Source organism: Scyliorhinus canicula, chromosome 1, assembly GCF_902713615.1.
Source record: "Scyliorhinus canicula chromosome 1, sScyCan1.1, whole genome shotgun sequence".
NCBI classification, from domain to species: domain Eukaryota; kingdom Metazoa; phylum Chordata; class Chondrichthyes; order Carcharhiniformes; family Scyliorhinidae; genus Scyliorhinus; species Scyliorhinus canicula.
The window spans coordinates 86,139,595-86,166,109 of NC_052146.1; the positions used below are offsets into that span (position 1 = coordinate 86,139,595).

The 26,515-nt window shown below is 49.0% G+C and overlaps 1 protein-coding gene and 1 non-coding gene across 4 annotated transcripts in view; both read left to right on the forward strand.

Annotated features, from left to right (window-relative positions):
* The window catches only part of LOC119964771 (myotubularin-related protein 9-like), an 84,210-nt gene that overhangs the window by 23,556 nt on the left and 34,139 nt on the right, over nt 1–26,515 (forward strand). For 2 of the 3 annotated variants that reach the window (XM_038794753.1, XM_038794736.1), the window contains exons 2-6: nt 19,053–19,112; nt 20,779–20,887; nt 22,573–22,698; nt 23,907–24,080; nt 25,976–26,193. In XM_038794753.1, the coding sequence (XP_038650681.1) occupies nt 19,053–19,112; nt 20,779–20,887; nt 22,573–22,698; nt 23,907–24,080; nt 25,976–26,193 (687 nt within the window). The remainder of the gene's footprint in view (nt 1–19,052; nt 19,113–20,778; nt 20,888–22,572; nt 22,699–23,906; nt 24,081–25,975; nt 26,194–26,515) is intronic. The other variant, XM_038794745.1, reaches the window with a different exon arrangement.
* LOC119978880 lies at nt 11,344–11,540 on the forward strand. Its single transcript, XR_005463589.1, has one exon. It is a non-coding gene; the product is annotated as a U2 spliceosomal RNA (small nuclear RNA).

Genomic DNA, 26,515 nt, shown 5'->3' on the forward strand with positions numbered 1-26,515 from the left:
TCCGGGCGGATAGGGAGCTGGTGGTACACGGACTTCAAGTCGACTGTAGAGAAGACTAGATACTGCGCAATCTCATTGATCATGTCAGATATGTGGAGGTGTGGGTACGCATCGAGCTGCGTATACTGGTTGATGGTCTGGCTGTAATCGATGACCATCCGGTGCTTCTCCCCAGTCTTAACGACCACCACTTGGGCTCTCCAGGGGCTGTTGCTAGCCTCAATAATCCCCTCTCGCCGGAGTCCTTGACTTCCGACTGGATGAAGGCGCTGTCCTGGGCACTGTAGCGTCTGCTTCTGGTAGCAACGGGCTTACAGTCCGGGGTGAGGTTTGCGAAGTGGGTGAGGGGGGGGGCTTGAAGTTGAACTTCAAGGTGAGGTGGCATCGGAAGTCGAGCCCCAGTAATAGGGCAGCGCAGAGGTGGAGGGAGGACATAGAGCCTAAAGTTGGTGTACTCTATGCCCTGCACCAGTGAGGGTCGCGACACAGTACTCCTGATTTCCACAACGTGGGATCCGGAAGCCAGGGAGATTTTCTGGGTCGCGGGTAGGATGGAGAGGGAGCAGCGCCTTACCATATCCGGATGTATGAAGCTGTCTGTGCTCCCGGAATCGTAGAGACAGGCCACCTTGTGCCCGTTGATCCGGACGGCCATCGTGGACTTCGAGAGGTGGTGCTGCCGGGACTGGTCCAGCGTGAGGAAGGCGAGTGCCAGAAGATGGTTGGCGGGCCAGTCGGCGGTAGCGGCGGCCAACATATGAAATAAAAATGAAATGAAAATTGCTTATTGTCACAAGTAGGCTGCAATGAAGTTACTGTGAAAAGCCCCTAGTCGCCACATTCCGGCGCCTGTCCGGGGAGGCTGGTACAGGAATCGAACCGTGCTGCTGGCCTGCTTTAAAAGCCAGCGATTTAGCCAAGTGAGCTAAACCAGCCCCTATATGGTCAGTCGAGCTGGGTTCCCGGGAGGCAGCGGAGGGGTCCCAAGATGGCAGCTCCCATGAGTCGCACGTGGCGGACGAGGTGCAAGATGGTGTCCAAGATGGCGGCCCCCATGGGTCGCACGTGTCGGCTGATATTAAAGATGGCGGCGCCCATGGGCCGCACATGGCGGGTGGCGCGGCAGCTGGGGTTGGCCCCAACAGGCAGCAGGCAGCGCTGCTGGACCTAGAAGCTTTGGGGGGGTCGGGCCTGACAGGGTTTTGCAAAGTGGCCCTTCTTCCCACAGCCATTACAAGTCACGTTCCGTGCCGGGCAGCGTTGTCGGGGGTGGTCATTCTGGCCGCAGAAATAGCACCATGGGCGTTGGTGGGCCGGTGCGCGGCACAGGCTTGCATCACGCCCGGATCGGCTGATGGCTGCGCCACGAGGCACACGAGGGTGCCGCACGGTCCGAGGCGTAGGCCCCCATGTTCTGGGAGGCCACCTCCAGTGAGTTGGATAGCTGGACTGTCTCTGGGAGGCCAAGTGTCCCCCCTTTTAATCAACGCTGGCGGATGTAGTTCGAGTGCATGCGCGCGACATCGGCGCCCGGATCAGCAGCTCCGCGTGCTGGGTAGCCGATATCGCCCGGCAGTCACAGTTTCGCAAGGCGTGTTGGAATTCCGCCACTGATTCCCCAGGGCGTTGGCGTCTCGTGGCGAGGAGGTGCCTAGCATATGCCTGGTTGATGGATTTCACATAGTGTCCTTTGAGCAGCGTTATTGCCTCCGCATACGATGGGGCGTCCCTGATGACGTTAAAGACTCGTGGGCTTACCCCATGCATGGAGGACCTGCTTCTTCTGGAGGTCCGTGAAGTCCTCATTGAAGGACGCGAGGTAGGCTTCGAAGCAGCTGAGCCAGTGTTCAAAAGTCTCTGTAACGTCAGCTGCTTGTGGGTCCAGTTCCAGGCGATCAGGCGTGAGTGAAGTCCATCTTAGAAGTTTAGTGTATTAAATTGATGCACCATCAATAACACACGACAAGTTGATCAAGTTAACTGAAGCTTTAATACACGAAAAAGAAAGCCTCCAGCCTCTGGACCCGAACTGGGGCATGAGGCGGAGACTTGCCATTCTTATACAGAAAGACACAAGGGGAGGAGCCACAGGCGGAGCCAACCTGGACAAGCCCAGGCATGCATGGAACAGTACAGGCCAGACAATAGAATCAAGTGGTTTACCAAGGATTCTCATCGGATTTAGAAGGTCCTTGAGCCTCAGTAGAGGAGAAAATGCTGGCGCCTCAGTGGCTTCATTGTCCCCTCAGTGAACGACCGAGAAGTTGGTAGACTTCTTAACAAGTGAACTTAAGAAGCAGTGACAAGTGGTTGCTGAGAATCTGTTGAAGGTGATTGAGGGGGCCATGTCACCTATTTGGGTGTCCTTGGACAGGATGGCTCAGCAGATGGGGTGACAATCAAGATTGTGGAGGAGGCACGCAGTGATGATAGTGATCGAATTGTCTCTTTGGAGATAGAAATGGCATTGCTGGAGGAGGAGCAGAAGGTGATAAAGGTGATATTACCTCCCTATGATAGTCGGTTGACGATCTGGAGAATCGCTCCAAGCGGCAGAATTTAAGAATTGTTGGGTTGCTGGACGGCCTGGAAAGTATTAACACCATTGATTACATCTCTATGTTGAGAAAGTTGGTGGGTGAGTGGATCTTTCTGACCCTTCCTATGTTGGATCAGGCCCATCGATTGCTGAAGCAGAAGCCCAGATCGGGGGAGCCACCACAGGCGATCATAGTCAGGTTCCATAGCTAGTTGGACAAGGAACAGGTCCTGAGATGGGTGAAGGATCATCAAAATGGTAGCTGGGAGGTGCCATGCCATCAGATTATACCAGGATGTTGATGCTGAGCTGGCAAGAAGGCATGCGGCAGTGGCAACATAGCTGGCTCTCTTCTTCAGCAGAGAGTCACAGCACAGAAGAACTCAGGGGCACAGATAGGCACATCTGTGGATGTGGAAGCAATTCCAGGATGGCATGTTGCCTCCCTGGTGCCAGGGTCAAGGATGTCTCTGAATGGATATGGGCATTCTGAAAGGGGGGGATGATGAGGCACAAGTCATGGTACACGTTGGTACCAATGACAGGGGTAGAAAGAGGGATGAGGTCTTGCATCAAGAATTCAGGGAGTTAGGTTTTCGACAAAAAAGCAGGACCACCCGGGGTGTAATCTCTGGATTACTCCCAGTGCCACATGCTAGCAAGTACAGAAATAGGAGAATAATGCAGATGAATGTGTGGCTTAAGAGTTGATGCAGGAGGTAGGGTTTGAGATTCCTGGACCATTGGGACCATTTCTGGGGAAGGTGGGACCTGTACAACAGAACTATCTACATCTGAACCAGAGCAGGACTAACATCCTTGCTGGCAGGTTTGCTTGTGGTGTTGATGTGAGTTTAAACTAATTCGGCAAGGAGAGGAGACGCAGACTGTTAGCAGAATAGGGACACAGCATAAAACAGAAATGCAATCAAGTCAGAGGGAATACAGCAGTCGTATGTTTCAAGGTAAGGTGAGGCTTGATGGCCTCTACTTTAATGTCAGGAGCATTCCAGGTAAAACGGATGAGTTAAGGGCGAGGATTGACATTTGGAATTATAATATAATAGCCATCACGGAGATGTGGTTGAGGGACGGGCAGGATTGGCAGCTCAACATCCCAAAATATACAATCTTCAACTGAGACGGAGGAGGGGATAAAAGAGGAGGAGGCATTGCATTATTAGTTAAGGAGCCAGTTATTGTATTAAGGAGATATGGTATCTTGGACGAGACATCAAATGAAGCTTTGTGGGTAGAGCTTCGGAACAAAAAAGGGACAGCACATCGCTAAATGTTTATTAGGCCCCCAGATAGTCAGCGGGAAATTCAGGACTAAATATGTGTGCAATGTGCAGAGGTATGTAAAAATAATAATAGGCTAATTATATTAAGTGATTTCAACATTCCCAACATTAATTGGGATAGTCGTTGTGTTAAGGTCTTAGATGGAATGGGGTTCTTAAAATATGTGCAGGAGAACCTTTTAGCTCAATATGTACAGAGTCCAACAAGGGATAGTGCTTGATTCTGGGGAATGAAGCCAGAGAGGTAGCTAATGTATTGGTGGGGGAACATTTTGGCAATAGCGACCACCACATGATACAATTAGGGCAGCACGGTGGCTCAGTGGAGGGCAGCACGGTGGCTCAGTAGAGGGCAGCAGGGTGGCTCAGTGGAGGGCAGCACGGTGGCTCAGTGGGGGGCAGCATGGTGGCTCAGTGGAGGGCAGCACGGTGGCTCAGTGGGGGGCAGCACGGTGGCTCAGTGGGGGGCAGCACGGTGGCTGAGTGGAGGGCAGCACGGTGGCTCAGTGGGGGGCAGCACGGTGGCTGAGTGGGGGGCAGCACGGTGGCTCAGTGGGGGGCAGCACGGTGGCTGAGTGGAGGGCAGCACGGTGGCTCAGTGGGGGGCAGCACGGTGGCTCAGTGGAGGCCAGCACGGTGGCTCAGTGGAGGGCAGCACGGTGGCTCAGTGGAGGGCAGCACGGTGGCTCAGTGGAGGGCAGCACGGTGGCTCAGTGGGGGTGGGCAGCACGGTGGCTTAGTGGGGGGCAGCACGGTGGCTCAGTGGAGGGCAGCACGGTGGCTCAGTGGAGGCCAGCACGGTGGCTTAGTGGTGGGCAGCACGGTGGCTCGGTGGAGGGCAGCACGGTGGCTCAGTGGTGGGCAGCACGGTGGCTCAGTGGAGGGCAGCACGGTGGCTCAGTGGAGGGCAGCACGGTGGCTCAGTGGAGGGCAGCACGGTGGCTCAGTGGAGGGCAGCACGGTGGCTCAGTGGAGGGCAGCACGGTGGCTCAGTGGTGGGCAGCACGGTGGCTCAGTGGAGGGCAGCACGGTGGCTCAGTGGGGGGCAGCACGGTGGCTCAGTGGGGGGCAGCAGGGTGGCTCAGTGGGGGGCAGCACGGTGGCTCAGTGCAGGGCAGCAAGGTGGCTCAGTGGAGGGCAGCACGGTGGCTGAGTGGAGGGCAGCACGGTGGTTCAGTGGAGGGCAGCACGGTGGCTCTGTGGGGGGGCAGCACGGTGGCTCAGTGGAGGGCAGCACAGTGGCTCAGTGCAGGGCAGCAAGGTGGCTTGGTGGTTGGAGCGCTTGCTTTGCGGCTCCGGGGTCCCAGGTTCGATTCCCGGCTTGTGTCGCTGTCTGTGCCTGGGTCCACGTGTCTGCGTGGGTTTCTCCGGGTGCTCCGGTTTCCTCCCGCGGTCCAGGGATTTGCAAGTTGGGTGGATTGGCTATGCTAAATTGCCCTTAGTGTCCAAAAAGGTTGTGTGGGGTTACTGGGTTATGGGGATAGGGTGGCTGTGCGGGTGTATGTAGGTTTGGGTAGAGTGCTCTTTCCAATGGCCGGTGCAGACTCGATGGGCCGAATGGCCTCCTTCTGCACTGCAAATTCTATGATATGATTCTATGAGATTGGATCACAAACACAGAGAGAACATAGGAAATAAGAGCAGGAATTGGGCAAAAATAAAAGCAAATTACTGCAGATGCTGGAATCTGAAACCAAAGAGAAAATGCTGGAAAATCTCAGCAGGTCTGGCAGCATCTGTTGGGGGAGAAAAGAGCAAACGTTTCGAGCCCGATGACTCTTTGTCAAAGCTAGCAGACAGAGAAAGTGGGAAATATTTAAACTGTGGAGTGAGAGAATGAAAGATTTTGGGCAGCAGGGTAGCATGGTGGTTAGCATAAATGCTTCACAGCTCCAGGGTCCCAGGTTCGATTCCCGGCTGGGTCACTGTCTGTGTGGAGTCTGCACGTCCTCACCCTGTGTGCGTGGGTTTCCTCCGGGTGCTCCGGTTTCCTCCCACAGTCCAAAGATGTGCGGGTTAGGTGGATTGGCCATGCTAAATTGCCCGTAGTGTCCCAATAAAAGTAAGGATAAGGGGGGGTTGTTGGGTTACGGATATAAGGTGGATTTGTGGGTTTGAGTAGGGTGATCATGGCTCGGCACAACATTGAGGGCCGAAGGGCCTGTTCTGTGCTGTACTGTTCTATGAGTCATAGCCACAGAAACCCAGGGAAACCGGGTGCTAATGGCCACAGAAACCAAGGGGAAAGAGTGTTAATGGCAGTCCCCAGAGAGTACAAAAGATGTGAAAGGTCAAACAGCAGAGAAACTAACATTAAAGGGTAAACTGTGACAGATGTAGATGTGGGGGAGGGGAAGGGGAAGCAAAGGGTAGAAAGGGTAAGGAAAGGTGGATCAGATGGGAGGGGACATAAATATATATAAAGAAAGACAAGAAAGAAAGAAATGGTAAAAGACAGTTAAAATGAAATGGAATGAAAACAAATGGGTCAAGTTAGGGTAGCCATGATGTGGAGATGCCGGCGTTAGACAGTAAGAAGTCTTACAACACCAGGTTAAAACAAACCTGTTTGAAACAGACCTGTTGGACTTTAACCTGGTGTTGTAAGACTTCTTACTAAGTTAGGGTAGAGCTAATCATCTGAAGTTGTTGAATTTGATTTTGAGAGTGTTATTTCCCAACTTGGGCTGTGCACCTCAAAGATGAAAATCCGATGGGCTAAATGTGACTGCAAGGGAATGACTGCAAAAGCAATCCATGTATTTTGTATTTCGTTCCAATTTTTGTTTCTCCCAGCAGCTGTGTACCAATCTATTCAATCCCTTTGCTGGTGCGAAGACTCAGTGAGGAGTGGCTCCTGATTTCTTTGATGTGCCTGCCAGTGTTACAAGAAATGAGGGGAAGGGCCGAAGTTTCTTCAGAGCCAAGTTGGAGATGAATCAAAGCCCCCTGGACAGTCCCTCCCCAAATACAGAACCATCCAGTTGTTTTCACATTTTTAAACTGTTCAAGTGTCAAGAATCTTCTGAATTCCATCTGGCACCAGAACACTCACTGAGTTATGGAAAGGAGAAAATCTGAGAGGTTATTTGCCTCTTTATCCAAATAACATTATTGTTAGCAGGTAAAACAGCAAAATCACGGCAAAGTGAAATATGATATGGGTTAGTATAGGGAGTCAAAAAGGATATCATTGTCTCACTGTTGATGTGCTATTAATATGCACTTTTTAAAAGGTTTAACTTTTATTTTCGATAGTCAGAGCAACACAGGGAAATCCAGGACAAAAGTAGAATCCACCGGGTGTGTTCCAAAAACGAATATTCCTCCATTATTGGATCCATTTGATATTGATTTCGGCAGGTTCACGTTTTCAAAATGAGTTCTAATTGGCAGCAGAGTGAGCACTTGCTGGGCAGGCCAATGAATGACAGGAGGCCGTCGGATATGGAGTGGTTCTCGTTAATTGTAGGGAAATGGGGGTTAAGTGGTGATAATTTGTTTCTCGCCACACTATGTCGAGACCCCGATTTCGGCTACGGGAGCGGGCTCGTTGCATCGCAAACTGTTTTGCGCCTGGTGCGGATCTCAGTTTTGGCCCCTCCCGCTATCCATCAGCCTCGTTATGCTTGAGCGAGAGCGCAACGAGGCCGGAGAATCGCGCCGTCTATGTGGGCAGCACGGTAGCTCAATGGTTAGCACTGTTGCTTCACAGCGCTAGGATCCCATGTTCAATTCTTGGTTTAGGTCACTGTCTGTATGGAGTCTGCACGTTCTCCCCTTGTCTGCGTGGGTTTCCTCCGAGTGCTCCGGTTTCCTCCCACAAGACCCAAAAGATGTGCTTGTAAGGTGAATTGGACATTCTGATTCTCCCTCAGTGTATCTGAACAGGCGCCAGAATGTGGCGACTAGGGGATTTTCGCAGTAATTCATTGCAGTGTTAATGTAAGCCTACTTGTGACAATAATAAAAGATTATGGGCTGGATTCCCCACTACCCGATGCCAAAATCACATTCGGCGACAGGGCGGAGAATCTATTTTGGCGCCAATATTGGGAGCAGCACCGGTTTTTGTATTCTCTGCCCCATGAAAAGCAGAACACGCCATGCTGATTATCCATGGCTTCGGGCCATTGGCTGACACCCGCCCCGTGATGCTCAGTCACCGACCGGCCGAGTTCCCGACACCGTGGGACTCTCATGGTCTCACCCGTCATGAACTTCGCGTGATGGCTGCGGATTCAGTCCGGTGCTGCCACAGTCAGGGAAGGGCCAATCCATGGGTAGGGGGGCTTCAACCGGGGCTGGGTGTACTGTGCGTGGGCGGACTGAGGCGCATGAGGGGCCGAAGGGGGGCACTATATTTGCGGTCCGGGCCCGCGGGCTGAGAACTCCATGGAGACCGGCCGCTGCAGGCCACCACCGTCCGCATGCGCGGCCTCGGAACTAGAAGTGCTCAGGACTGTATAGGCAGCTAAAGCTGCGAGCTCTATGCTGCCTCCCTGCTAGCCCCTAGCAAACCGGCGAATCAGTGGCTGTTTTATGCCAGTTTTCGTGGTTTAAAAGACCACTGGTTTCACGCCGTCGTGGGGAGATAGTCTCCAAAACGGTGAATCTAGCCCTGGGAATCCCGATCGGGCGGGGAATCCAGCGTCAGCCCAAAAATGGGATTGGCGCAAATATCCACACACAAGTATATCCAAGATGTGGCGAATGCTCTATGCACCCAGGCAAAGAGCATAAACAAAGAATAGTACAGCACAGAAACAGGCCCTTCAGCCTTCTAAGTCTGCGCCAATCATGATGCCTGTCTAGACGAAAACCTTCTGCACTTCCAGGGTCCATATCCCTCTTTTCCCAACCTATTCATGTATTCATCAAGATGCCCCTTAAACTTCACTATCGTACCTGGTTCTGCCTCCTCTCCTGGCAGCACATTCCAGGCACTCAACACCCGCTGTGTAAAAAACTTGCCTCGCACATCTCCTCTAAACATTCCCCCTCGCATCTTAAACCTTTGCCCCCTAGTAATTGTCTTTTTCACCCTGACAAAAATTGTCTGATTATCCACTCTGTCCATGCCACTTATAATTTTGTGAACCTCTGTCAGGTCACCCCTCAACCTCCGTAGTTCCAATGAAAACAATCCAACTTTCTCCAACCACTCGTCATAGCTAATACCTTCCAGACTAGGCAACACACTGGTAAATCTCTTCTGTACCCTTTCCAAAGCATCCACATCCTTCTGGTAGTGTGGCGACCAGAATTGTACGCGATATTCCAAACGTGGCTTAATTAAGGTTCTGTACAGCCACAGCATGAACTATCAGTTTTTATACTCAATACCCTGACCGATGAAGGCAAGCATGCCGTATGTCCTTTTGAGTATCTTCTCCACTTTAGCCTCCTATATCCACTTTAACTGCCAATTTCGAGGCACTCCTTCGGGTGATGAGCTGGCTAGTGGCTGACAAGGCCTACCTGCTGAGTGCAGATGATGCCTGTGCGGAGGTCCATGACACCTACTCAGCAGCCAGGAAATCATCGAGTGGTGCAGCGGGCTGTCAAAGGCTTTTGCTACCTGGACTGCTTTGATGGGGCACTCCAATATAGCCCCAGAGGGTCATGCGCATCATGGTGGCCTGCGGCATCCTGCATAACATTGCTCAACAGTTGGGCGATATGCTGGAGGAGAGGGAAGATCGGCATGCATCGTCGGACAAGGGTGATGTCAGGATGAGCCAGACGGAGCTGGCTCGACAGGCTATGGAAAGAGTCCTTCAAGGCTACAAAAGCAGGGAGAACCTGGGCCGGGATTCTCCCCTACCCGGTGGGGCAGGGGGTCCCGGCATAGCGAAGTGGCACCAACCACTCCGGCGTTGGGCCTCCCCAAAGGTGCGAATTCTTCGCACCTTTAGTGGCTACGCCTGCGCTGGAGTGGTTTCCGCTCCGCCGGCCGGCGCTAAAACCGGTGCCAACGGTCTTTGGCGCCACGCCACCGGCCTCGGGGCTGGCCGAAAGACCTCCGCCGGTCCGCGCATGCGCCGGTGCGTCAGCGGCTGCTGACGTCACCACCGGCGCATGCGCGGTGGGGGGGGGGTCTCTTCTGCCTCCGCCATGGCCTCCACCATGGCAGAGGCGGAAAAAAAAGAGTGCCCCCACGGCACTGGCCTGCCCGCCGATCAGTGGGCCCCGATCGCGGGCCAGGCCACTGTGGGGGCACCCCCCGGGATCCGATCGCCCCGCACCCCCTAGGACCCCAGGGGCACTCTTGCGCCGCCAATCCCACCGACGGAAGAGGCCTGTCAGCGGTGGCACTTCGGAGAATCGCCGCGGGGGCACGCCGATCGGCACGGGGGGCATGCCGATCGGCGGGGCGTGATTCCCGCTCCCGCCGATTCCCGGGTGGCGGAGAATTCCGGCCACGGCGGGGGCGGGATTTACGCCGGCCCCGGGCGATTCCCCGACCCTGCGGGGGTCGGAGAATTCCGCCCCTGATCAGTTCCTGATTCGGCGACTAGGAGACCAAAATACTGGCAGCTCCATCGCTCCCCCCCCCCTCCCCCACCCCTCAGCCCTTTCTGTCCCATTTCCTCCCCCCAACCAACCACTTAGCCTGTCACCCCTTCCCACAATCGCAGCTCCCCCTCCGAAGGTCATCTCAGCATCACAACAGGGTGTAGGGCCTGAGTTGGCAGTATCAGCGGGTTTTCTCTGTGGGATAGAGGATGACAGCTCGCTGTGAGATGAGCTGTGGTGCTCCTCATTATCTGACAAAATCGGGATTGAGCAAGCATTGGGCTCATAGACTGGGCATGCTGTCATACTCAGCTGTCTCACACTGCGACTCCCATGGCCTGTCACTTCTTGGTGATGATGGACGTCTACAGGATGTCCATGGTCCAATGCACCCCCAAACCACCGCCCCCCCTTGCTGATCACAGCCCTGGCCCAACCCTCCACCCAGTATAGGGAGTTAGTAATAGGGAGTTAGTATAGGGAGTCAAAAAGGATATCATTCTCGCACTTTTGATGTGCTATTAATATGCACTTTTTAAAAGGTTTAACTTTTATTTTCGATAGTCAGAGTAACACAGGGAAATCCAGGACAAAAGTAGAATCCACCGGGTGTGTTCCAAAAATTAATATTCCTCCATTATTGGATCCATTTGATATCGATTTCGGCACTGGGCACTGCGACTCCCATGGCCTGTCACTTCTTGGTAATGATGGACGTCTACAGGATGTCCATGGTCCAATGCACCCCCAAACCCCTTGCTGATCACAGCCCTGGCCCAACCCTCCACCCATGGGACAACAGTGAGAGGCAGGTCGGACTGGTGGTGGAAAGGGGTTTAATGCTGTGTCTTTATGGATTTGGTGCCCTTCTATGTTCAGCTATACCCATGCGAACAAGTGTCGTCTATCTTTCTGATCTTCCTTGGCCACCCGCTCCTTCTACAGGTTCCACCAATTGCACATCAAGAGTGGTGGCGGCCTATCGTATCTCGGCCTTTTGGCTAAGATCAAGTGCAGTATCTGCTCTGCCTTTTGGCTCAGATCTGGTATGTCTGTCTTGTGAGGACCATGAATTGGATTCAATTTGAATTTGAATTGGTTTTTGGAGCAGATGAGCTGGATTAGGGGTTCGCCCCCCTCCACACTCTGAGCCCTGGCTTTGTAACTCAGAAAAAGTAATAAAAAAAATAATAAAAAGTGTGGTGGCAGCCTACTACTCGTTTCGCCCTCTGTCCCGTGATGCCCTTGGTGGCTATTCTCTGTAGGGCCTGGGCCTGAATGGGCTCGGCAGACTTTCAGGTGTCACAGGTGATGGGTGTTCTGCCTGCTGCCCAGCAGATGCACCAGTGTTAGATGGGTGGGATTCAAAAGGTCTGCAGTGTTCCTGCACCTCCCGCCCGGGAGACCCCGGAATGGGCCCCATCCTTTCCCCCTCGTCCAAAGTGCTTTCTGGCTTCCGGGCTCCTCCATGGGATGGAGGGACAATCAGAGTGAGCTCCAGAGGCCTCAATATCATCTGGTGCTGCCAGTCCTCGAGGCCTGCTCTTGTCTGGGCCATGGTGTTGATGCTAACAACCATGTTGCTATGTGACCAAAACATGTCCCTCAGCAAATGAGCCATTTCTCTAATTGCTCATTCATGTCCCTTTGCTACTGTGTCATGTCCCTCTTTGGCTGGCTAAGGTCAGTCAGAGCCTGGCCAATGTTTGTGATACCCTCAGCCATGACCCTATGTGAGTGGGCCAAGTTCTGGAGTGCCACAGCCAATACCCATCTGCGCCTGGGACATGTCTGCCAGTGGCTGGGCCGTCGTGTCCTGCACCTCAGTCATGGACAGCACATTCTGACCCAAGCCTTGGATGTTCTCACACATATCTCTGACTTCTTGCCCCAGACTTTCCACTGGGGAGGCCACCCTTTTAGTGTTGGCCTGGGTGCCACACATTGTCGGCACCGTCTCCTGTGTCTGAAGATGATTAGACTCCTCCAAATGTACTTGCAGGCACAGGAAAGTTGCTGATACACCCTCCTGTAAATTACTGCTCTGAATCTGCACCAGTGATCATAGAATTTACAGTGCAGAAGGAGGCCATTCGGCCTATCGGGTCTGCACCGGCCTTTGGAAAGAGTTTAAACCCACACCTCCAATCTATCCCCATAATCCAGTAACCCCACCCAACCTTTTTTCTTTGACATTAAGGGCAATTTAGCAAGGCCAATCCACCTAACCTGCATGTCTTTGTACTGCGGGAGGAAACCGGAGCACCTGGAGCAAACCCACACAGACACGGAGAGAACGTGCAGACTCTGCACAGATAGTGACCCAAGCCGGGAATCAAACCTGGGACTCTGGAGCTGTGAAGCAACTGTGGTAACCACTGTGCTACCGTGCTGCCCGTGATGGTACCATTCTGGAAAGGGATAATCTTTTCCAGAAGTGCGACATGTCTTGGGGGCAGTTGTTCCCTGGGATCAGGCAGCCCGACTGTCCAATCCCTCAGAGTCCCTGTCTCCACCTGATGTGCTGCCGCATGTATGTGGTGCCTACTAGAGGGTGACCCAGGAGCCTGATTGTTAAAATTATCCACCGAGGTGATAGTCTCTGCGCTGGTGGCTGGTGCTGGTGGAAGCAATGACGTGAGGTTGATACCTTCCTCAGAGGTCTGCTCCTGATGTTCTGAGGGTCTGGAGGGTGGGCTGTGATCCCGGATGGCCTGGCCTCATCTGATGGGGATCCTGCAAGACAAATGACATGAGGCCAACTGAACTGTTGGGAAGGACAGGGCTGTGGGAGATGAAAGACTCACTTGAGATTGGACATCTGGGGCGCGATTCTCCACCCTCCATGATAGAACATAGAACAGTACAGCACAGAACAGGCCCTTCGGCCCTCGATGTTGTGCCGAGCAATGATCACCCTACTTAAACCCACGTAACCCGAATACCCGTAACCCAACAATCCCCCCCATTAACCTTACACTACGGGCAATTTAGCATGGCCAATCCACCTAACCCGCACATCTTTGGACTGTGGGAGGAAACCGGAGCACCCGGAGGAAACCCACGCGCACACGGGGAGGACGTGCAGACTCCACACAGACAGTGACCCAGCCGGGAATCGAACCTGGGACCCTGGAGCTGTGAAGCATTGATGCTAACCACCATGCTACCGTGAGGCCCCTAAAAAGCAACATTCCAGCGCCTGTGCGGGAGGCTTTTACGGGAATCGAACCGTGCTGCTAGCCTGCTTGGTCTACGTTCAAAGCCAGTGATTTAGCCCAGTGTGCTAAACAGTGGTCGAATCTAAACAGTGGTCGAATTGCAAGACAAATGACATGGTGCTGGTGGAATGGTGGAATGGCTGGATGGTGATGGGTGGGAGAATCACGGGAGTGCCGGGCAAATCACGCCACACCGCCCTGGCACCCCCACGCGATTCTCCCACCCACCCCAAAATGGCATGTCGCGTTTTGCGATAGGCCGCTCGGAGAATCGCCGCTCGCCGTTTCTAACGGCGACCGCCGATTCTCCAGCCCAGATGGGCTGAGCGGCCTGCTGAACCCGACCGGTTCACGCCGGCGGCAACCACACCTGGTCGCTGCCGGCGTGAACATCGCGCGACCGCTGCATGTGGGGCCTGTGGGGGGGCGGAAGGAGGATCGAGCACCACGGGCGTGCTCAGGAGGTGACTGGCCCGCAATCGGTGCCCACCGATCGTCGGTCCAGTATCTCTAAAAGACGCACTCTTTTCCCTCTGCCGCCAAGCAAGATCAAGCCGTCATGTCTTGCAGGGCAGCGGAGGGGAAGACGGCACCCGCGCATGCGCGGTTTGGCGCCGGCGAACCTGCTCATGCGCGGGTGCTGTCACTTAGGTGCCGCCGGCCGCGGCATTCCGGCCGCGCCGCTTTGACGCAAGCGTCAAGGCCCGGCGCTCGAAATTCACGCGTCGCCGCTCCTAGCCCCCTCGGGGGGGGGGTGGAGAATAGGAGGCGAGGAGCGGCCTCCGACGCCGGAGTGAAACACTCCGAGTTTCAGTCCGGTGTCGGCTGTTTGTCTCCCTTTGGGAGAATTTCGCCCCTGGCTAAATTTGCTCAATTCTCCAGAGCATGCTGAACTCCACGTCAGCCACAGCTCACCCCTTGGCCTCCCCTGTGGGTTTCATGGCTCTTTTTTCAAAAGGGACGTAGACTCTTATGTCGGGCATGCCACCGTCCATCTTCTGATGCCCCTTTAGATTTTGGCCCGCTTTAACCTTGGGGACACAGGAAGGACATAGTGAGATCCCGGCATGCCAGATTTATGTGTGGGCTTTCTAGCTGGTAGAATATGTGGGCAAGGTGCCTGGCCAAAGAAGGCAGGGCAATGTTGGGGGTTCCTGGAGAGTGGGCTCTGAGGGACATGCTGGCAGGGGGAGTGTTACTGGCATATAAGGGTTTAGGGGCATATGTCAGGGGTCAATGACTGAAGGATTGCCAAGGTCACACAGGTGGTTATTCACCTGAGCTGCTCAAAGGAAGTCATTCCTCTTCTTCCTATATTGCATGTCAGTCCTCTTGGTGAGGGTGCCAGCACTCACTACATCTGCTACTTCATCTCAGACTTTATTCGTAACAGCAGGCTGTTGTCTCTACCTCATCTTGGGAAGGAGTCTCCAGCCTCCCAGCCGCATGCTTCTTGGCAGCGCGTGGCTGCGCGCCATTTACTGGCGGCAAATTTTTGGTTCCCGCCACTGTCAACGGGAATTTCCATTGAAGCCACCCCATGCAGCAGGAAACCCGTGGGCAGGGGCACTCTGCCGATGGGACCAGAGAATCCCGCTGTCAACAAACGGTCTGAGAATTCCAGCCAGGGTGTCCCTCCACTCCTCAAAGGCGTCCAACATCCTGCGGCTTTCTGCATCAAGGAAGGGTGATGCAGGCCTTTTAGCCGCCATCTTCTTTGCTGGAATGAGAGTCTGGGGTGAGTGGAGCACTTAAAAACTGCTCCAGCTTGTCAGGCTCTGAATGCGATTCCCGACCCCAGTGAATACCATGCCTGGTGAATCGGGACTCTGGCGGGATGCACGTGGGCAGCATGCTGGCCAATTGTAGAGATGGAATCGATCCTCCCCAGCCCCTAGCGGCCGTGCAAAAGTGTTCTCTGCTGGCGGGAGCACTTAGACTCTTTTTAAAAGGCCACAAAGGAGTCCACACGGAGTAGTTCAAGGAAACTTAGTTTATTTATAATGACTATTATTTACATCACACGGTAGATGCCAACTGGGTCTGCCTTGCCGGTGCCTAACTGGCCAGCTTTATATACCCTGCAATTTTACATTGTATAACGGGGGAGCTTGTATTACTCAATGTTCTCGGGGAAGTGAATTGTTACCGCCCTGTGGGATACTTGTGATTATAACTATTCTGGAACAGGGAACCCTGCCCACTGTAAGTGAATGAGTTTTGAGTGATTTGAAATCAGGCCCATTACATAAAGAGAGGAATTAGTCCAGCCCTTCTTCAGTAACAATATTCTTGGCTCATATCCAACAAACACCCTCGAGATTCCCAGTGAGGAAGGTCAGAGCTGCACTTTACAATAACGTGGGTCAAACTGACATGGAATTTGTTAGAAAAATGTGAAACTAAAATCCTCAAACCTCCGACTGAGGGGGATTTCCAGTTAATGCAGATTTCCTTAAACTGAAGAGCCTAGAAATGAAAAGGAACAGAAAACGAAAATACTCCAGCCTGGATGCATGATATATTTTACCAGAGTTTCCACCTCTATTAGTGCATCATTAAGGAGGATAACCAAAAGAATGTTTCATGACGGAGGAATATCTCACGTTGGCTTTGGCTGCATGTGATCATTCAACAGCTTGACAATTATTAATATCTCTATAAAATCATAGAAGTCACCTGCACTCCAGTTTCGGTTAAAAAAAAAACCCCGACAGAAATGGGCGGAAAACAAAAGGGTTTTAAATGTGGATCAGGATTCTTTGTAGCTATTTCATTTTGGCAGTAGAATGGAGTTGTTGCTTTTAGTTTCTATTCTGCTTCATCTATCAAGCTCCTCCCTGTCAATGAAAAAGAAGCAGAAATATCTGCCGATCAGGAAATCTGACTGCTCACTTGTGAATAATGTTCCAAATGATGATAGCCCTTCTTCAGCAGTTACAGGTGATTGTTTCATTTGATTGACTTTCCAAAGGTCTAACTTCTGAAGCACAAAATTCATCACAAATTCAGCATAAAAACGGAAAGAAAATTGCAAGCAATTGAAATACAGTTGAAATGATCTCCGGGGATTTATGATTGACGTATATTTTGCAGTGTCTAAAATAAATGATTGTGCAATACCAGCTTTCCAATCCTGTAAGAGGAGCTCTGTCTCTCTTTGCATACGCAGCAAAATTCTTGACAAGGAACAAAACCATATATATGCTGATCACTGAAGTTAAAGATTACATACGTGCTCATATAAATACTTAACTATGATATTGACACTGAGATGTTTGGTTACATAGAATGGTTCAAGGTAGAACATTGTTTAACTAATGATTTGGTCTATTCAATAATTAACTATCGATTAAACATTGTGCAAAATTAAGACAGGAGTGTGTGTTTTTTAAAAGTTTACATGACATAAATGAATGAATCCTCACTGTCAAATGTTATCAGGGACCACTTTCTTTCTTCATCTCCGGTATATCATCAATCAACAATAAACAGGAATTAAGGATGAGCACTACATGGCCAAACGGGTTTATTTCTCTCTTAACACTTGGCAAGTATTTGCTGTCAGTGATGAATAATTTTCAGATTAATGTTGGCCAATTAAGAAGTTATTTTTTTTCATTTTTAAGATGCAGGAAAATCTTCTTTAACTATTTGCAATATTCCAGCAAGAAGATAAAATGTTAAGAGGTTGAAATAACAGGATTTAACTAAATGGGGACAAAGTCCCATAGCGAGCATGTTTAGCACGCTATAAAATGGCACCCCAGTTAGATAGGGGACCTCAGTGAGGAACGTGCAGCCGAGGTCGCACACAGCCTCGGTTTGTGAACTAAGGAGCTCTGCTCTCCAGAACTCCTCAATGCAAGGAGGGGTCGGGATTCTATTTTTAAATGGTGGACCGATCTCTGGAGCCCCCAAAGCGATCCCAGATGCCCCACAAGCCCCAAAGCACTATGGGAGGGGGAGGGGGAAGGTTCCCTGCCCCCCCCCCCCCCCAACCCCCAACACCCACACAGGGCACCCCTGGCCCAATCGCTGCTGCACAAAAAATGCCAGCTCATCACCACCAAACTAGCACCCTGGCAGTACCCATGCCAGTTTACAGTGCCATCTGGGCACATTGGTTGTCACCCAGGTAGCACTGACAGGGTGCTAGCCTGGCACTGCCAGGGTGCTAGGCTGGCAGTTCCAGGGTGCCTGGGTGGCACCAGCAGAGACAGACTACAACCCTGCCCGAAGGGCATGCATCTTGGGGCTTCTGATCCTGTGGGAGACTCCCACAAATGCAGTTTTGTCTGGTCCCTGTTCATGTACACCAGTATTGAACAGCACTCGCCTAAGGTCTCCGAGGTGAAGTGGATAGATCCCACGCCTTGGGTAACCCGGTATTCTGCACATTAAAATGAGACTAGCTGTCTCGCTTTAATGTGTAGATTTGCCTAAAAATGATCCCGCCCACAATGGGCAGGATTTACATCACATCATCTCACGAGATCGCATTAAATCTTGTGAGCCATTACGAGCTTGGTGGATCCTGGGAGCTGGGTCTCCCGGCCTCTATCGTCCACACTGCGGGGCGATGTGGCCGTTCAATCGTGCTCATAGTTAGAATGTACTCTTAAGGCCAAAGAAGGCCAAAAATCTGCAGCCCTCTCAGCGCATCACTACTGTGACTCCAGCAGAATGAGTGTGATGGGAGGGCCACAAGTTAAATCAGGACCCAGCTCCACGTACTGGATCTGAGTCTTCAGTTGGAGTTTCCTCATCTCCTTGAAAGGCATAGCTGCCACTGAATTTAAATAAGTACATAGGTGTCGGAAGTCGTGAGGGCTCCCGTTTCTGCAGCCATGATCAGCACAGTATTGTCCACTGTTCGGGTCCTCCTGACAATCCAGACTTACACCATAACCTCACCCTGTACAGGGGAGGAAGCTTCAAAAGCTATTTATTTTCTGCCACATTTAGGCAGTATCCCATTCCAGAGCTGGCAGGGGGGTGGAATTCAGGTTCCCTCCCCGTCCCCAGAGCCAACACTACCCCATGAGTAGACTCGGAAGTGGTCCAAGGGGCCAGGTGTCCACCCAACTCTGTGAACTGACTTTAACCAGCCAGGATCCACAAACTCTGAGCTCAGGGGTATTTTAAAATAATGTTAAAGATGGCATAACAACATTAACAATAATTCCAGATTAACAATAATGTTCAACCTTCTCTTTCAGCAACTTATTTACCTGCTGTGTGTTTTCACTATGTCTTTAATTTTTCAAGTTCTAAATTCCCATTATATCTTAAACTTTAACAATGATCTGTATTTAACCAACAGTAGCTAAACTAACTTTCTGCTGTAACCTGATTAGAGGAGCAGGATTTGTTAAACCAGAATTCAAAATTTAACAAATGACTCTTCTGACACTAATATCTCCTGTGTTTGTCTTTTTTTCTCTCTCTCTCTGTTTTTTTGATTAGTGTGCAGAACCTAAGTGGATACCAAAGCATCAAATTTGTAAATCAGGAGAACGGGGACAGGTCTGATATTTAATTGCTGTCAGTCGCTTCTTTCATGTTAGGCTTAAAAGCATTTGTGCTTTTGCAGATTACGTTTGTCTCTAGTGACTTCTCAAGATTATTCTTTTCCCTCAGCAGAACAGGAACTTTAAAGGTCTAAATTGTCTTATTTTCTGCAAGGACTTTTTTTTTAAAAAAAAGAGGTGCCTCAGTTATTGCTGATGCTATGTTGCAAAGCTATTGTTTGTGCATTTTCTGCATCTGTTATATTCAATGGACTCTTTTCTGCTTTAATGTGACTGTAAACAGAGGAAAAGGGGGAGGCCATTCAGTCCCTTAAAACCTTAATGTTATTCTGTCAGATTGTGGCTGATCTGTGTCTTAACTCCATTTGTCTGTCTTTGTTCTGTAACTCCTAACCCTTACCCAACAATGATCTCACAGTCCCAGTTGTTTTAGAGGAGAGTGTTGCAGATTTCCATTTTGTGTGAAGAAGTGCTTCCTGGCAATGGCCTTTACAGTTTCTTGAGCTATTAAATAAGGAAATAGTTTTCCACCACTGAACCTCAAAATCAACTCAAATCTATGCATTAATGTAACAACACCCACTGTTTGTTATATTGTTTTACCCATTTAACTGAGGTATTGGGAGTCCGACCATTTTCTTTGTACGTGGTGACAGTCATTGAATGGACTCATGTTGCTGCGGTACATGTACAACTTTACTGACCCATGTCTTCCACAAGCATTCCATTTTATGAGTTCACGTCGAAATCATGTTTTCTCATTATCTGCCAGTTAATGCCACGGTGAGCCTGATTTTGACGCATGTTCGAGCACTTTTTGCGAGTTGCTAGTTGTAGATCTTTGAAGCAGTGGACACCCAACATTCATTGTATCACCATCACTTTTGAATTTACTGCGACGAATTTGTGATCAGTAAAATTAGTGCTGAGCAATATAGCATTATCGTGCCAGACATGGTTAGATGAAGAGTAAACATTCCCCCTCACGTGCCACAGTAATGCTTAATGTGTTATCTTAATGCATACTAGTATCTCAATCTTGTTGTTAAGCACAACTTCCCAAGGATATGAAACTTCAACTGATTCACTTGTAAATATATAATAATCACACTTTATATTATGTGTTACATTCTGACTAAGTGTACACATTTTGTACAAATCTATAAAATATACTTTAATTAAGTCAAATAGCAGTTACTAACATCAGTCACATTTATCATCTTCCATCGCGAGAAATCACGATTAAACCCGCCAACTAAATGAGGTGTCAATTGTTCTACTTTTACACTCCCTTGAGAGGAGTCTAGCTTCACACGTTTATACGTACAGGCTACTACCTCAAAAATACTGTATCCCTGCTATTCTTCTATTTAATTCAGCAGGGTGTGAACAACCCAAAATGAATATTGCAATATGTTGTTCATGTAAAAGACATTTTCAACACTTTCAGAATAGACACGGCTCTTTTCAATACAATTAGAGACCATTGTGAATTCTACACTGTGCACCAGTGAGGAGAGAACATGGAATCAAAAAATCCATTTGTGATGGTTCCTGTTCCTGGAAATCGGGGAAAATATCTTAATTTGTTTCTGTTTGAAACCCATATCTGCATTCTGCAACGTGTTTAAACTGCCCAAAACATCTTCTTTCTTTTCCAGATTGGCAGGGTCTTCAGGGATAATAACTATTAAGTGTAAAGACTTGTGTGTTATGTCCCTGGAGATACCAGGAATGGAAGAATGCTTGAACATTGCAAAGTCCATTGAGGTAATGCATTGAGTGCTAACATATCTGTAAAAATCCCTATTCCACTTGTCGAAGGATTAAGGAAATAAAAGATGAGGGTAGGAATTCTGCTGCTACACAATTGTCTCTAATAAAACTGACAGCAGAATCTTGCAAGTTGGGGATAACAGAAACAGACTTTCTACCCGTCATTTAACATGGGAAATATGGGGGAACAGGTTGGAATATTATGGGTGATTTCTGGATGTTGTGTTTCCAACTGGGTTTGAGGTCTCCAAGTCGTATGTCACAGAAGATCACAGAAGATGCACAGTTCTGCATTTATTACATTTAATTCCAGGGAAGGACTCTTTTCACGTCGCTCAATCTGCTGGATTGAGGAAGCCATGGATTGTGAAAGCATCCCGATTATTTTTTCACCTCTGAGATCTGAATGCGAATTCAGTGCAACCAAAAGGAATGGAAATGCCCTTTTGCTGATGGTTACCATGCCAACCAGTGACTACACCAGCTTGGCAACCAGCACCGACACCAGAAACAACATCACGCTTCATGTGCAGTGCCTGTGACAGGACCTGTCTCTCAAGGACTGGCCTTTACAGTCATCAGCACATGTGCACCAAACAAAGAACCTCCACCTAAATGCACTGCTTGTTGCCTGCCTATCATTCTTCATAGATGAAAGGACGCTAACACATGATGGCCAAGTGCAATAAATTTAAATAATAAGTTCCAGTTCAGACCACATAACTGCCAACTAATTCTGAAATCAGAAGCACAGGTGAACATTAAATAATTCAAAGTCCTTCTCAAAGCATTGTGATTAGGGCTTTTCATTCAGGCAAAGGGCGGCCAGGGAAAAGGTAAGATGTTTTGAGGTTAGGTGCTAATGTAGGAGAAATGTCTTCTTCACATACATAATAGCAGATCAGAGGGGGGCCCACAAGTGAAAAATATACATTCGCTGCACTGATATCCTTTGCTTTGATGTACAAGAAACATTAAAAGAACAGTCATGGTAAATCAAGTCAGGTTTCATAATAGCTGTTAATTCTGATCCTTAAAACCAAACAATAACTTACATATCATGTAAAATAAATTCCAAACTTTTGGTGCACAGTGAAAACCAATGTGGAGTGTCCATCACTGTCAGTAAGGTCTCTGAAAAATAATAGATTTCCTCATTTTCCAGAGGGGAAGGTAAGTGAATTAAGAGTTAATATACAGATGGTCAATATGATCTTCAGATTGGATTTTCAATGCCTGGGAGGGTGGGAAACACATTTTCTCGGTTGGTTTATGTTCCTTTTCTCTGTGTTTTTTTGATTCTCATAGGAAGGGTGTGGGGTGATAGGGTCACAAATGTTTCACCATCTTTAATGCGAGGCTGGTTTAATGGATTAGATTACCTTTTCTTGCCTATCGATTGTTTATGCTGGATAGTTGGTAGGAGGGACTGTGTAGCTTCATTTGTTTTTGATATTACTTCAGAAAATAGTTACAGATTATAACATATTTCTAATTGCTAGACAAATCCAACACTCCTCTGTATTACAAATCTTATAATTGCCTAATTTTATTCCTACCTTGAAAGGCAAATATACTACATCGTTCTGATCCAATCATAAAATCTTGAGACATTTTCACTGATGTTTCTGGTGTATTTCTTTGAGCCAATTTCCATTTGCTTTGATTTTGTTTTTAAGGCTTTGTCATCTCTGGAAACTACAAGTCATATGTACCCCTTCTTCTATCGACCAAAGCAACTGAACCTTCTGGAAGGCTGGGACTTATTCACTCCTGAAGAGCAGTTTACTAAGCTGTCTATACATGTTAGTTTATTCTGGTACCTTCAACCTATAAAAAGCCTTAAAGTAAAAAAGTGTAAAGATTGTTTAGATTTTAATATATTTAATTGATATTTTCTTATTTTTATTCTCTTCAACGACTCCCCCCCTTGCTGTGGGAATGAACGGGAGAGATGAACAGGACCAATGCACCCTGGCAATGCCCCTGCCAGCCTCTAAGTGCCATCTGGGCACCCTGGCAGTGCCATGGTGGCAGCTGCATGACACTGCCAGGGTGTCATGCGGGCACTGCCAGGCTGGCAGTGCGAAGGTACCCATGTGGCATCAGCAGTGCCATGGTGCCATCCCGCGCAGAATCCAACATCAAGGTCCTCTGATTGCCTGGGAGACCTCTGCCTGCACTCTATTTGTGATGACCAGTGCTGAACGATGCCCAGCTCGTCTTCTCAGCATGCCCAGTAAATGCCAGGTGGCTGTTCGATCCAACATGGACATAGTTAAGTGGTCTTTTAAGGACTTTTAGCTATGCGAGTCTGGGTTCCTCCCATTGTGGCCGGGATCGAGATCACAACATCTCGTCAGATCTGGTTATCCAGGGGGAGATTTCCCGGGAAGGTGTCTCCCAGAATCCATCGGCCGCGTCCCATCCCGATTTCTGTGGGACACGGATGGTGAATCGTGCCCTAAATGTTTCTGAAGACCATGTGTAATCATTTTGCTTGTCTTTTTAAAATTTTGATTGTGAAACCACAAAAGCAACAGGCCAAATCAAGGTGGCTTTTCTTCCAGGAACCTTTGGCAGACAGCAGAAATCTATTGTGATTTGCAGACACCTCACATTGCTGGCAAATTGCTGAATTATGTCCATTTTAACCTGGTTCCAGGATAGGAAATTGTTCCAATTCCACCTCCATTTACCATTTATTTACTGACTCAGCTGTACCTGTACCTGTCTTAAAATGTTACCCACATGTTGGTTGCGAGGAGGTGCAAGTTTTATCTTACAATTGTTAATTCCTGCAATGTGGAACTTTTCCCAAGATATTGCACGTAATGTGAGAGACTCTCTCCATGTTAGCAGGAACTTGTAACACTTCACTTCATCTGCCAGCTTTCTGGCTCCCTCCCTGTGTCCCACTGTCGATATAACCATTCATTTTCAAAGCAACAAATTCCTTTGCAGTTCAATAATTAACCAAAAGTTGTCTGTTAACTGTGTTTCTCTCACATAGACTGATAATTGGAGGCTTAGTTATGTGAACAAAGAGTTTGCTGTGTGCACAACCTACCCTGATGCTGTGATTGTTCACAAGTGTATTGATGATGCAGCAATAAAGACGGTGGCTGGCTTTCGACAAGGTGGACGTTTTCCAGTCTTCAGTTATTACCACAAAAAGACCAAAATGGTAAGAAACCTTATTCTGCTACCATTTCCAACATAGCGGTTCAAGACATATCAGATTGTGATTATTGCAGTTGGAGTGTCATTCAGTCAGTTTTAGTATATTGTCCCCTGCCATAACTGTCCTGCTGTGCTCAGCATTGCCACCAGTAGGAAGAAATTAATACTCATTTAGAAATACATCCTGAACGCTGGGTTAGTTTAGCACACTGGGCTAAATCGCTGGCTTTTAAAGCAGACCAAGGCAGACCAGCAGCACAGTTCAATTCCCGTACCAGCCTCCACGAACAGGCGCCGGAATGTGGCGACTAGGGGCTTTTCACAGTAACTTCAGTGAAGCCTACTCGTGACAATAAGCGATTTTCATTTCATTTTTCATTTCATCTTCCAAGCGACAAATAAGTAGGGGTAATTTACTTTAGTCTGAGATTCAAATGATATTCACAAAAATTTCACTCTGTTGCCATAGGCGATAAACTCTTCAAACGCTTCAGCTGGGTAACGTTGTACTCCTACCCACCAAATCTAAGGTCAAGGAGCCCAGCATTCATTTACTTTTATAAAAATAAACTGATAGAGTCGATGCGAGAGGGTAAATATCTGCTGCTGGTGCACCTGGGAGCTTGATTTAGTGAAAATACATCTGGGACCAAAATGTCACATGGGAAACTGACAAAGGAAGTTTTAAAAAATAAATTAGCGCTCAGAATCATAGAATTGCTCCAGTGCAGTGGGAGGCCATTCGGCCTATCAAGTCTGCACTGACCTTCCTACCTAGGCCCACACCCCCAAGCTATCTCTATAACCCAGTGACCCCATCTATTATTTTGGAAACTAAAAGGCAATTTAGAATGGCCAATTCACCTAACTGGACTGTGGGAGGAAACCAGAGCACCCGGGGGAAATCCACGCAGACATGGGGAAAAAGTGTAAACTCCACATAGACAGTCACCAGAGTCTGGAATCGAACTTGGGTCCCTGGCACTGTGAGTACACTGTGAGTACTAACCACTGCCACCATGCCATGCTATTTAATACAAAGAACTTGAAATTTCTAGAGAGACGATAATGGAGTGGGGTGGGCGAGGGAAGAGCTGTAATGATCTGGACATGCATGTAACACATGATCCTGCTAAATTTAATGCCCTGGTGATTGGGCATCTGGGGCCTCAGATAGGGCATGGGGTGGGAGAGCAGGGGGCATGGGGAAATGGGTAGAAGTTGTCGACTCATAACAGAGAGGAAGGCTGATTGTGACCAACAAACCTGGGAAAGGCAGGGGGTACTTCCTGTTCCTCTTTGCCCCCAAGCAGTGCTGGAAAATCTTTAAACCAACTTGTTCTGTCCTTCTTTCCTCCCTCCACCTACCCCATTTCCCAAACTATCAGAAATCCATCTTGCAACTGTCAGCTTTTAAACTCTGTTAAAATCTGTGGCATGCATTTTTACTCACAAATCTAAATTATTTCAAAATGGCGTCCCGATCTCACACTATAGTGTTCAAAACAAGGCTATGTGCGGCTTGATCGCGTGTTCTGCGTTGAGGCTTCTTATACAACTCGAGTCGTTTTTAATAGCCATGTGTTTCTCGGCACGTGCTCACTATGGGACTTTCCCATTTGGTTGAATTGTAAAGTAGAGTGAAAACCTGGCTGATTTTCTGGGGAGAAACTCAAAATCTTTCAGTCAGAACCTGACCCTTTGCTATTTTTTAGGAAAGTCCCCTCCCAAAATCTTTAGTTGATTCCATGAGGGGAGGATCATTAATACACCAGCAGAAAGCATGTTCGGCTGTGTGTTTAATTTTCCAGTACAGTTTCCACACAGTGAATTGGACTCCGATTTGGATGGTGTAGTTTTTGCAGCTTTAGACTGATCTGAAGATATTATTGCCCGTAGGTAATAATGCGGAGCAGCCAGCCACTGACTGGGGCCAATGGAAAGAGATGTAAAGAGGATGAACAGTTCCTGGCTGCTGTTCTTCAGCCTGACAAGAAGGGTTTCATCATTGATACAAGGTCAATACAAGCCGCACATCAGGCTAAGGTGAAGGGTGGTGGCTTTGAATCTAAAACTAACTATCACAACTGGAAGAGACTGCACAGACCCATAGAGAGGTAAGGACACTAACATTACAACAAAACAAGGTACGGGTAAGAGAGCAAAATTTCTGGACCACGAGTATGAGGTTCAAAATATTCTGAATTACAATGCCATTTTCGAGTGAATTCATGTCCATTGATGAACAAGATTAAGGTGGTGAAAATTGACTTCATTTTCTGTGCAACCGTTAAAATTGTAACCATCAGGAGAGAATCGATACTGAGAGCAAAGAACAAAACAGCACAGGAATAGGCCCTTAGGCCCTCCAAACCTGAGCCGACCATGGTACCTGCCTAAACTAAAACCATATGCACTGACAGAATCCACGGGCGCGAT